This window comes from Limtongia smithiae (genome assembly GCF_038497785.1).
Source record: "Limtongia smithiae strain NRRL Y-17922 unplaced genomic scaffold V1518scaffold_13, whole genome shotgun sequence".
NCBI classification, from domain to species: domain Eukaryota; kingdom Fungi; phylum Ascomycota; class Lipomycetes; order Lipomycetales; family Lipomycetaceae; genus Limtongia; species Limtongia smithiae.
Window position 1 is genome coordinate 65,609 of NW_027117634.1, and position 12,475 is coordinate 78,083.

The 12,475-nt window shown below is 59.1% G+C and overlaps 2 protein-coding genes across 2 annotated transcripts; one reads left to right on the plus strand and one right to left on the minus strand.

Annotated features, from left to right (window-relative positions):
- Positions 1-1,505: 1,505 nt before the first annotated feature.
- On the minus strand, positions 1,506-2,606 carry V1518DRAFT_429372 (uncharacterized protein; the record flags this gene model as incomplete). Its single annotated transcript, XM_066906130.1, has 1 exon — positions 1,506-2,606. One exon carries the CDS (start codon positions 2,604-2,606, stop codon positions 1,506-1,508), a length of 1,101 nt encoding a protein of 366 aa, XP_066757447.1.
- A 3,921-nt stretch (positions 2,607-6,527) lies between these two features.
- V1518DRAFT_429373 (uncharacterized protein) lies at positions 6,528-12,403 on the plus strand (the record flags this gene model as incomplete). The annotated part of the gene is made up of 4 exons (XM_066906131.1): positions 6,528-6,647; positions 6,705-6,854; positions 8,274-8,893; positions 8,941-12,403. 4 exons carry the CDS (start codon positions 6,528-6,530, stop codon positions 12,401-12,403), a joined length of 4,353 nt encoding a protein of 1,450 aa, XP_066757448.1.
- Between the last annotated feature and the right edge of the window lie 72 nt (positions 12,404-12,475).

Below are 12,475 nucleotides of genomic sequence, written 5' to 3' on the forward strand. Positions count from 1 at the left end.
TGCTGGAGTATTACTAGCGCGTTGCGTCGTATCGCGTTGCTACCTCTCCCACGGTGCTCTCTCGCGATGCTGCCATCGCGGCCCCGCGTCCCTCGGCATTTCCAAACCGTCGCCGGCAACAACACCGCAGACGAGCCAATTGCAGGACGGCCCGGTACAATTACAATTTCGCCGCTCGCGTTGGCCGGGGTCGCGGGTATGGCTCCGGTCGCAGGTCTAGGCAGAACAGCCCTGACGGCTCAACGGCCGCCGCGGCCGTCAAGCGGCGAGCCGAACACCGAGATCTCGCTGCGGCCCCTGCTGTCTGACGCGGTAGCACACCACTCTCGGCGCGCGGACAGGAGGACGTGGACAACAGCACTCCGCGTAGTGCGGTGGCCGGCGCGGAACAGCCGTACAGGCTCGTCGCGACGACGGCGTCTGCTCCGCAGGAAGGCGCCGCCGGCGGGGGCCACGCTAGCGCGGCGCAAGGTTTGGACGTCAGTTCATATGCTGAACTCTGCGCGCGTCGCGGGTACCGAGGGCTAGGGCGTGACGTCATGCGGCGACGGGCGCGGCCAGGGTGTGTCGGCGGCGGCGGGCAGGCGCGCCGTCGCCAAGTGCTCGCTAGGCTGGGTAGGGCGCGTACACGGAGGGCGTGGGAGTGGGTGCTGCGAAGATGTGCGGATCAGCAGGCAGGCCAGTGGACTTCTGCCGCAACGGCGCCGCTACTGCTTCGGGCATACGCGAGATGCTCCGCGCGCCGCAAGAGGCGTCGCCGCCGCTTTCGGTGCGCCAGTCCTGCGACGCGCGCCTGCGCGTCCACGCCTCTGCAGCGCCGCCGCCGCAGCAGAGCACCCACAGCTGCAACGTGCACGAGTGCATACGGCGCGCGAAGCGAGACGGTGGCCTGACGGTTGTCGCGCCCGCGTCTCGCTCGTTATTGCCGCGCAGGGGAGCGCAAGGGTGGGAGGCCGGCCAGGCCCGTGACGCAGCGCCATGACACCGGATACGGCGAGGCGGCGTCGACGGATGGGGAAGCGGTGCGCGAAAGGGGGGTGGGGACCGGTGGGGACCGCAGGGAACTGCAGGGAACCGCAGGGGGGGTTGGTGGCCTTACCGCACCCGCACGAGCCGGCGATCACGGCTTCTCCGCGCGCGCGTGTGCTGCTGCTGCTGCAGTGCTGCTCGGCGTCGTCGGTGTCGACGGTCGAACACACAGAAGGAGCACTCTAGGATGGAGTCTGGTGCGATATGGCGGCCCACGGAAAACGCCCCTGCGCACCGCACGATAACAACACCCGCTAGTCTAGGATTATTCATTTGCTGCCTGGGCAGCACGTGTATCATACATCGCTATTCTTACAAACACACCGCAAACCAGAAAAAACTATACAATGTGAAGCAGCGTGCTGGGCACAGGCACAGGTGCACATCTGCGCAACCACAGAAACATGAAGCAGCCATTTACAAACAAACAACCATCCAAAAACGAGCAAGCAACCCATATGGTACATCGTCTCGACCTATAAATCTACGCCCTGGTTCAAAAAGTGCTGCATCAGCGCGGTCGCGGCCGGGTCCAGCGTGAGGGGAGTGGTGACGACCTTCACAGGTATGTCGATGCTGGCGAGCTGCCGCCCGGCAGGGGTCATCAGCGGCGGCAGCACCGCGCCGATTACCGAGCCGACGTGGTGCAGCGGCGCCGGCGCTGCTGGCGCTGCTGCTGGCGCCCCTCCTGCGCCACCCCCCGGCGCCGCTGTCTGCGCGCTCTGCGGGATGTCCACGCTGTGCAGCAGCACGATGCGGATCGTGTAGTCTGTGAGTGTGAACGCCGATATCCGCACGTCGTTGAACACGCCGTAGAAGTGGTAGCTCGGCGCGTCCTTGGTCGATCTGGGGTCGCGGTATATCTCTGGCGAGCGGAACAGCGTGCCTTGGATCGTGGGGAACCGACTGGGGGACGTAGGCTGCGGCGGCGGGATCTGCTGCAGCGTCAGCTGGAGGAACAGCGGCGTGTTCAGGATGAGGTCGTTCGACACCGCCTCGGCCACGGCCTCGAGTTCCGCGGGCGTCTCCTCGTCGTCGTTGTCGTTGTCGTTGTCGTTGTCGTTGTCGTTGTCATCGTCCTCGTCGCCGCTCCCGTCCGAGCCCTCCTCGTAGATGTCGCCGCTGGGCTGGATCTCGCGGCCGTTGCGGAAAATGCGCAGGCACACGATGATAGGGCTCGCGGTCACTCCCGACTGGATGAGGAACGGGCTCGCGAGCGTCACTCCCGCGGGCGCGACGAGGCTGAGCTTGTAGGTCACGCCGTTGCTCGCCGGGTCGGAGTGCTCTGACGAGTCCGAGCGCTCGGAGGACGAGCTTGTCGAGGGCGCGATTGGCGGCGCCGGCGCGGGGCCGCATGTGGGCTCTGTGGTGGGCGTCGCGGGTGTGTTGGTGCCGGTCAGCGGAATAGCCGCCGAGGACGATGCGCCGGCGTCGTGCTGGCGGTGGCGGTCCCGCGCTGCGCTGCGGAGGGACTGCCGCTGCAGCTCTGCCTCGCGAGCCGCTGCGGGCGGGATCGTGGCCGACGGCGTGTCGTCGGTGTGCTCGGCGCCGGGAGAGTCGTCCACGGGGTCGGCCATCAGTGGGGGGTGGCAGTTACCGGGGCGTCGAGACGTGGAAGAGATGCCGGCGAGGGAGCCGCGGCGGACATGCGGTGCCACTGCGGGGACGAGATGTTAGCATTGCGCGCGAGGCGGGACGCGGGGAGGACGAGGAGGACGAGGAGGCTATCGACCGCCGCGAGGATGACGACGAAACTATACCGCTGCCGAAGCGGCGCTGGGGCGTGCGCAGGGCCACGGTCGATATCAACCCACTGCGACAGAACCTTATCCCGCACAAGATTCGGCGACGCGCCGAATTAAATTATGCGTGTCGAGCGCCGTGTCGCACACTGCCGCCGTTCCAGCCCCGCCGTTTCGCACACCGCCACACCCGCCGCCCCTGAGGCTGCGCCGCCTCACGTGCCCGGGAACTCTATGGCGAAAATGAAACCGCGTCGCCTACGGCGGACCTGCGTGTCGAGGCGAGCATCGCGGCGGCGGGGACTGCGGTGCGGGCGACGCGGGGCGCTGCTGTGCCAGGCGCCGTGTCTTGCGCGCCGTCGTCGTCGTCGTCGTCGTCGTCGTCGTCGCCGTAGACCCGGAGCCCGTCCGGCGCTCCTCCTCGCATGCCTGTCTCCTCACAACTCCGTCACATGCGCTTACCAAATAACTTTCACCGAAATATCACATCCGGCGCCGTCGCGTGGCGAGCCTGTCAAAAGCGCGTGTCGAAGCAATCAAGCAAATATATAGCAGCGGCGGGAAGCAGGAGCGCGCTGCCGTCGTCGTCCGTCGTCCGTCGTCGGTCGTGAAGAGCGAGTGGGCCCTGAAACAGATGGGGGGGTCATGCCCTTATTATAATCCCGGCAGGGCGCGAGACCCCCAGCGGGAGCGCGGGAGCGCGCGCCCCGCCCCAGTGCTCACCGCCACTGCAGTACTTGGGTGTAGATACACCGTGGGTACCCCCCCTCCCCGCGCCAACCAAAAACCGCCTAGAACCGCGCCGCGCTTCTGTGCGCGTTCGACGACCCCGAAAAAGCCGTCGTTCGTCATCGGGCGCCGCCGCCGCGCGGACATAAACCTGCTGCGTGCGTGCACGCGCAGAGACCGCGGCCGGTGGAGCACGCGGCGACGGCGACGGGTGGCAGAGAGACCGTAGCGGAGCAGGACATATCGCGCGGTAGTTTTTTAGACTCGAGGGCGCCTTAGGCGGCGCTAGCAGCGACACTAAAACTCACCTGGGTCGCCGGCCGCGTCCCCCCGTCCGTCGTCGCTGCCCCCGTCGCGGTGCTCCCCACTCTGTCTGCCGTCTGGCGCGCACGCCCGCCCTCGCCGCCACCTCGCAGGCGAGTCTGCCGGCGTCCCAGCCGCGACGACGATGCTGTCGCGCGCCGGCGGTCAGCGAGGCGAGTGCGGGCTCCGCGCGCGCACTCGGCGAGCGGGCAAACTTTCTTCAGAAATGGCTCGCCTTGACGTCACGGCCTGCTGTCACATGCAAGCAGTTGCCCCCCCGACAGAGCGTGGGCTCCCTTCAGTTCTCAACGGTCCGTTCCAACACGGGCATCGTCCCGTCGCCGAGAAAGACACTGCGTGTACGCACAGTGGGCGGGAACTGTAGGGCGGCGCCCGACTAGACTGGTCATCAGACCGACCGCCCGCCCGCACCCCAACGCACCGCACCGCACCGCACCGCACCGCACCACTCTCAAATACGCTCCTCACTCGTAGTGTATGACAATACTGCTCTTCGCATGGTGCATGTCAGCAAAGTGTCGTCGTCGGCGCGATGTCGGCTGCGCGCGCGCGCGGAGTAGGTGTCTCGCCACCCGCTGCAGCTCAGGCCCCGCGCTCGCGGCTCACGGCTCCCTGCTGCTGGGCCGTCCGCTTCGAGCGCCGCCGGTCGCAGCTGCGCTTCCGCGCGCAACACGAGGCCACAACGCCGAAGGTCTCGCTCTGCCCCGGCCGCAGAAGACCCAAGGTTTCATACCTTCCCGTGTTCTGCCCGGCTCTACGTGTGCCGCCCACGAAGCGTGCTCGTAATAATTCGCTGTCAAAGGCGCATCGCAGCTTTGTCCCGCTCGGTCGTGTCTTGGTAACGTTGCTCACAGACCAGCTGTCTAAGAGGCGTGCTCTGCGCTGCCGCTGCCGCAGCGCTGACCGCCGTGCTGCCTGACGATGCCTCTTGCCTGATCTTGCAGCGCTCGCCCGCCTGCCCCCGCCGTGCAATGCTGCGTATGTCGCGCATGCAGGTCCCGCCTCGAACACGCACGCTGCTTCTGGAATTCCGACCGGTCCTTGCGCCCGCACGTATTTTGTTCGGGGGTTGCCCGCTTCGGCCTTCTACGCTGCCTGCCCTGCGTGGGCGTATGTCGATCAGCTCTCCTCCGCTTAGACGAGCTGCACCCTGACTAAGCCCCTCTGCGCAGGGCGCTGCGCTTGCGCGCACTCTCGACACCTCCAGAAGAGCTCCAAGCGAGGGCACTCTATAAATCGCAAACACGAGCGCGAGCTATCGTGACACAGCTGCGTCCCGCCCGGTCGGACTCCCACTCTCAGCAAGCGCGGGAAGGCTAGCTCCGGCACACGACAGCGTGCGCGCGTGGCTCGGCCTTGACGTATGGCCTAGCAGCTGCTCGCCTGGACGGCCCTCGTGTCCGCGCGAGCCCCTTGACGGGCCGCCGTTGTACCTCGTATTCTGGACGCCAACCATGGCTCTGGGATTTTGGCGCGTGACGTTTGGGCGCGGGGCGTTTGACAGGTCTGGGGGGGTCGTCGTCGTCGGCAGCGGCGGCGGCGCGGTGGGGCGCCTGGGTGACATCACGGTGCAGTGTAGTGCGAAATTTTCCGTAAGATGTACGTCCGCCCCGTGCACGGGCTTGGCGCTGCACGTATGTGTACGCCGGCAGCACAGTGACACCTCGCGCATGGAAAACGTGAACGCGAGCAAGGCTTCTTTGGGCGCGCGCGCCAGCAGAGCGTCTCTGACCGACGGCTAAATATCAGCCACTTCCTGCAGCAGCTGATGCCGCTGACGGTGGACGAGCGCGCTCGGTTTCTGTCGCCGCAGGGAAGCGCGCCTGCAGGAACAAGTAACCAGGGCATATCCGCGCGAAATGGTGCTCCATGACGACGACCTTCGCGCGGGTAAGTCGGCCACGTCCTCCTTCGCTCGGACGCCCCGAAATGTCGCGATAGTTGCAGCACACGCACGCAGCCTTCCAGATGGCCGTGCTAGAGCTCAGCGCGTTCTGCTACCTATGGAAGACTGCTCAGCCTCCTGCGGCGCTTAGCGCCCTCTTCTCGGCCGTGGAGATACCCGAGCTACTACTTATTATGGCTTAATTGGTATACGTGATCGTCCGGGGACCCACTCTATGTAGGCTCTAAATTGACGACAGTGGTTCAGTGTAGCCTACCCTATGTGTCCGCGATCTCGGGTGGGTGTAATTCTTAGTCGTGCCTCCTACCGAGGCCAAGACGCGAGCATGCACTACAGTGTAGAGTGTCGACACGTGGGACCTCTTGCCGAGGACGAGCTGCACGTCAAAGAAACGACCCATGAGACAAACCGCATAAGATGTTCGAAAGAAGAAGCAATTGCTCAACTGATTTCGCGACTCGAGACCGCAGCACGGCACTTGCCATTTACAATTTCGCGCCTTGGACCGTCGGCGGGCCATGCAGGTATATCTGCAAAGCTGACCAGTAGAGCGGCGCAACTCTAGCAACGGTCCGCGTGTCTTTTAAAGGTGCGCATTGGCGACTAGTGGAAATCCTGCAGAGAGGATCGCGAGCGTTGAAGTCGTGACGTCGTCGACGCGGTGCCGCGGGTTGGGACTTTTCGCTCTTCGCGTCATTCGCACGGCGCAGATCATACCATATTTCTCCTTCATTTGTTCGTAGATCTCGTAACTCCGCCGTGTTTTAACGAAATCGCGTTATATCAGTATTCTTGAAATGTCCGCACAGGCTTATTACAAGGAATCCGGGCCGGGTGAGAACCAGGGCGGCGAGCAGCAGCAACAGCAGCAGCAGCAGGATCGCGGATTCGGCGGACCGCCAGGCGGTGGCGGCTACGTATGCCTCATGATCGCTCGCTCTTGTGTCAAGCTGTGTGCTAATGGGTTGATTTAGTACATGCCACAGCAGCCTCAACAGGCATACGGCGGGCCGCAGCAGTACGGCGGCGGCGGCGGTGGTGGATACTATGGCCAGCCAGGTCCGCAGTACAGCGGCGGCGGTCAAGGATACGGCGGCGGTCCACAGGGACGTCCGAGCAACCAGGTAATGATGATCGAGCGACCTCTTTTTCAGATCCGTGGCAACTATCGATATTGTTATTGCTGTTGCTAGTCATGTCGACGAACGGCGATCTTGTGTTGCTTGCATTTGCCCTTGACTTTTCAGTTGCATCGTGGCTAGATCGGATTATAAGACTGGCGTTGAATCAAAGACACGTTATAGTAACCGAATTGCTTGTACATTATAGGGATCGAACTGCTGTCTGGGCTTATGTGCGGGCTTGGCTGCCTGCTGCTGTATTGTGAGTGTGCTCCTTGCGATCTCAGGACCGGAACTGCAAAAGCTAATGCGCGTTAGGATGCATTGTGCTAATCTATCTGTTTGCAACGTGCGGATGTGCACAGTAGCGCTATGAAGAGCAGAGGCGCGATTTATGATGTTACGAATTTGTGATGGTTACGAACGGTATGTCAATGTGGCGCTCTGGCTTGCTTGGATATGGAGTCACCGGTGTGCCTTTTTCGTATATATCTGAGGAATTATTTGGGTTTCAGTTAGCTTAATGTAAATCGATTGAAATGTGCTGCTTGAAGACGGTTCCCGCGAACCGTCAGATCTTTATGATCCCTAGATATCGCTTGGACGGATTTCCGCTTCCACCACCACTTGCCGTTAGAGAGGAAGATACAAGTCGCAATCAGAGTCCATTGCGCGGCATGCGCGGTGTATGGTGACGGCTTAGCGAGTGTAGTTGGTCGTGTGCGTAATGGTAAGGCGAGGAAACGCACAATCAGCTCAAAGTCAGCGACAACTCACCCCCACACAAGCCCCCGTAGTCGTGCAAGCCACACACACACACTGCACATAGTTGATTAACAATCAAGATGCCGGACGCGTGTCGAAGATGAAATGGTGAAGTGCGTCGAGTCGTTCCGCAGCCTTCTTCAGTGTATTTTTCAGCTTTGGAAAACAGCAAACTCTAAAGATTTGTGTGAAGATTCGTGACCACCTGTGGCCCGCTTCGACGCTTTTCGACCTTGCGCTCGCCGCGACACATTTTTTCACGCCGTGCCGCTTACGCACCGCGACGTCGCGTTTGTTAGAGTATTTGCCAAAGGTGCCTCTTTGCTCCTTTTTTTTTTTTTTGGCCGCCGGGAGGTGTCCAGATGCAGCAGTAAGAACTCTGCGAACGTGATCTATATACGTGCGGTGCGTTGCTTGTCTGGTAAGTGGTTCTGCTGGCGGGCGGAGATGTGCACTATTTTGGAGTTGTATGGGGAATATATCGAGGTTTTGATACCTGTTGGCATGGGTGCGCGCAGTTCAATTGTGGGTTGCCTGGTGTTAACGCTGTTGAAATCGCCAGAATCGCACAATCGCTCCAACTTCAACCGCGACTCTAGTGGTAGCTTGATTCCCAAAAGCTCGCCTCGGAATTCCGAACGCCGTTAAATGCGACAGAGGCAAGGCCGATCGCCGTCACCTACACCGTCGCCGTCGCCCCCGTCATCACGACCACAGTCCTCGGACATCTTTCTCACATTCACGTTCGAAGACTCTGCAGCACTGCTTCCAGCTATGGCCAGCAGCAACGGCAACAAACGTACATTGGCTGAAGCGGCGCAGGATAACAGGCAAGGTGGGTCGCCGAGAATTAGGGTGTTGGAGGATACCAGCGTCGCCTCGGATACTATGGACGGCGTCGTGCTTGAGGAAAGCTTTACGCGCTCGGTACCGCTTCGATTGGGGGATATGGATCTTACAGTGGAAGTGGATAGGAGTCCGCAGGATTCCTCGTCCAGCGGACCGACACCGACGGAGTCGAGTCATACGTCAGTCAGCCCAATTGTGTCGCGAGGGGAGCAGATTGAGAAGATCAAGATCCTTTGCAATATGCAGATGGAGGAGGGCCAGTCGTGGTATCTGCTGCCATCGGAGTGGTGGGCGGAGTTCGTCAACCCGAATGTGACGGAGTTGAAGGGGATTGATAATTCGACTATCGTCGATACGTACGGACGACTCAAGCCGGACGCGCGTGTGGAGATTGTACCCGAGACCGCATGGAAACTGCTTTGTCAATGGTAGGCGCACTTGCTAGCTTGATGGAGGAACGTGCTAATATTCTCAGGTACGATGAAGACTCGGAATTCCTCGAAGTGCCCCGCATCGCTGTCAACACGTCATTGAACCCCAACGTGCCAAATATCGAAGTCGAACTCAACCCGCCTGCATATAACATCTACAACCTTAGCGTCAACACGTCCGACTCTGCATTCCGCGGCAGTCTCACCATGTCTCGTACGAACAGATATTCCGAACTGGAATCTGCCGTCAAGGATAAACTCGATATAAAGCAATCCGACGAGATCAGAATCTGGAGACTCGACACCGCGCCGCAGGCAAAGGTTGATGCACATAGTTTTGGGCTGATATCAGACAAGACAGTGATCACCGCGACGGAGGACGAGACGTTACAAAGTCTGGGCCTGGGAATGGGTTGTCCACTTGTCGTGGAGCAGAAGTCGTTGTTATCCGACGAGTGGGTATCAGAGCGGAAGCCCGCGCTGAGCCATCTATCATCACATAAGACTGAAATCGGACCGACACGACGACCGTTACCGCCACGTCAAACCGGCCGCCGGCATGTCAACGAGCGTCATGTGACAAAGGGTACTACCGGCCTCCAGAACATGGGAAACACGTGCTATATGAACTCGGCGTTGCAGTGTATGATGCATATCGAAGAGCTGACGCGGTATTTTCTCGTGGATGCGTACAAAGAAGAGTTGAATCCGCAGAATCCGCTCGCAATGGACGGAAAGATGGCGACTGCGTATGCGCAACTCGTGCGTTCGATTTTCGCGGTGCCGAACGCGCCGTCGTCGCTCGCGCCACGGGATTTGCAGAACGTGATCTGGCGGTACGGACCTATGTTCTCTGGATACGCGCAACACGATTCGCAGGAGCTCCTCGCTTTTTTGCTAGATGGGTTGCATGAGGATTTGAATCGCATTTTGAAAAAGCCATATACAGAGAAGCCTGAGCTTCGAGATGATCAGGTGGGGTCGAAGGAGGCGGTTGTCGAGCTTGCGAATAAATGTTGGAGTCTGCATTTGATGCGGAACGATTCTATTATCCAGGATTTGTTCACCGGGATGTACAAGTCGACGTTGGTGTGTCCGGAGTGCGGCAAAGTGAGCATCACATTCGATCCATTCACGGATCTTACTTTACCGTTGCCAATCAACAACCACATCTTGAAGCAGGTTATTTTCATGCCGGCGCAGGGACGGCCGGTTCGGATTGACGTGGAAGTCACACGGAGCACGACGGTTAAGGAGTTCAAGTCGTATCTGGCAAGCGTTATGCATTCTGATGGCACCAGACTTATATCTGTTTCGTTGTATAACCACAAATTTTTTTCGGTTCACTCTGACAACGATGCGATTTTCCCCAAGCTTGCCGACAACGATGAAGCGGTCGTGTACGAGCTCGATAGGGTTCCGCAGGAATCTGATGCGTCTGATTTATTTGTGATTCCGGTTGTCAACACGATCGTGCAGGATCAGTCGGCGCGATACTTGTCTTCGAATTTGTTTGGGTATCCGTTTTTGATCACGCTTACACCGGCCGAGGCGGCGTCGTATGGGACTATCTACGCTAAACTCGTTGAGAAATACAAGGGGTTCACTACGCAGGCGACGATCGCGTCGTGGGGAATCGATGAAAATGACTCAGATGCGTCGGAAGATATGGATGTTGGTAGCCCGACGCGTCCTGAAATATTTTCGATTAATGTGTCGAGTCGGTCAACGCGTCAGAGCTACTTCCAGAGCAGCTGGCAAACTCCGCTTGTTAATACAGATTTGTCTAATACAGAGGAAATTCGTGACCGGTTCAACAAGCGACATACGAAGGGCCCGACGTCGATGATTATTGATCCAGCTAGCGAGCAAGACGAGGATCTCGAGGAGTCAAACATGCAGCCGCTGCGTATGATAAGCGCCAACAACTCGTCTACAAGTTTCGTCGCCGAGTCCGATATGGAGAATATTTCTGGTCTACAATGGACGCCGAATATCATGCTGGCGGACGTTGATATGCCGGATGCGATTGAGAAAGACGACGATAGCACTAGCAGTCGGCGATCTTCGGTTGCTACTCGGCGCGGCGGAAGCGAAGCGTCGGACTCGGATGACGAGATAATGAATATGCGGGATTTGTTTGAGAAGCCGACGCAGGCGCACAAGGAGTTGAAGCCGAGCGAGCTGATTTCGTTTAACCGGACGTATGATAGCCCGTTGTACGTATCTGCGGGTGAGACGATTGTATGCGAGTGGACGCAGAATGTGCATGATCAGTGTTTCAACGGACTGAAGTCGATGATCGCGTCCGGTGATGCGACGTGGGATATCATGGAGACTATTGTTCCCGACGATGTGCAAGAGCGACGCACGCATCGGCGATCGCGAAAGCATGATGATATTGATTTGGAGGATTGCTTAAATTTGTTTGCAAAGCCCGAGGTGTTGGGTGAGGACGACTTGTGGTATTGTCCGCGATGCAAAAAGCACCAGCGAGCAATCAAGACGATTGAGATCTGGAAGGTGCCGGATATCTGCGCTGTGCATTTGAAGCGGTTTTCGGCGATTTCGCGGAGGGATAAGATCACGGTGAAGATTGACTTTCCTGTCGAAGGGTTGGATCTGACTGACCGTGTTGGCGATCCGGAGCAAGTGGAGAACCCTGAACGATTGATTTACGACTTGTTTGCCGTGGATAATCACCTCGGAGGGCTTGGCGGTGGACATTACACGGCGAACGTGAAGAACTTTATGGACGGGAAGTGGTATTACTTTGATGATAGTTCGGTTCATGAAGTTAGCCCAGAAGATGGCGTTACGGCTGCAGCATATATGTTGTTTTACCGACGACGGTCGTCGCAGAAGCTCGGTGGTGCCAAGATGCGAGAAGTCATCAGCCGGGAGGACGTGTTTCAATTGCCGGAGGATGAGAGCGTGGCGTCGCATCCTACTGAGCCGACGGCAACTGCGCCTACTTCTATCGTTTCTACCGCTTCCGCTATTGGTGCGTCCTCTGCCGCTGCGTCTGGTAACGTCCTTACGTCGAGCACAGCTGCGGAAGGTGGGGCAACGAAGACACAGCGGTTCCCAGGAAAGGGTCGCACGCTTGGATCAGATGCGTCTGTGATTGCTGGCAATCGAGCATCATGGACGCCTCGAAGCGATGGATGGAGTCTCGTGTCTGCGGGAAAGTCGTCATCGGAGAGGACTACAAGCGAACTATACGGAGACAAGATGGATGACGAGCCTGTCATTTCGGGAACTCAGAATCTGCTGAAGCCGGATGTGCAAGAAGACGATGACATCGAAGCGGACTACGACATTGTGCGAGAGGACGACGCAAACACGACGACAGATATGTCGGAGGATGTGAGCCGTATCGACGCGCTTGCGCCGAGCGACGGGACCTCGGTCAGTGACGATGTGATTGACATCAAGCCAGAGTCGTTCCAGTACGGAGACAATGATGTGTACCAGGACGAGATTGTAGAAGATATTTTGCTGTAAGAAGGTTGGGCTTGCATTGTGTGCAGTATCATCCGACAGGCGGGCTGGGAGCAAGGTTTTCATGGCGTTGTT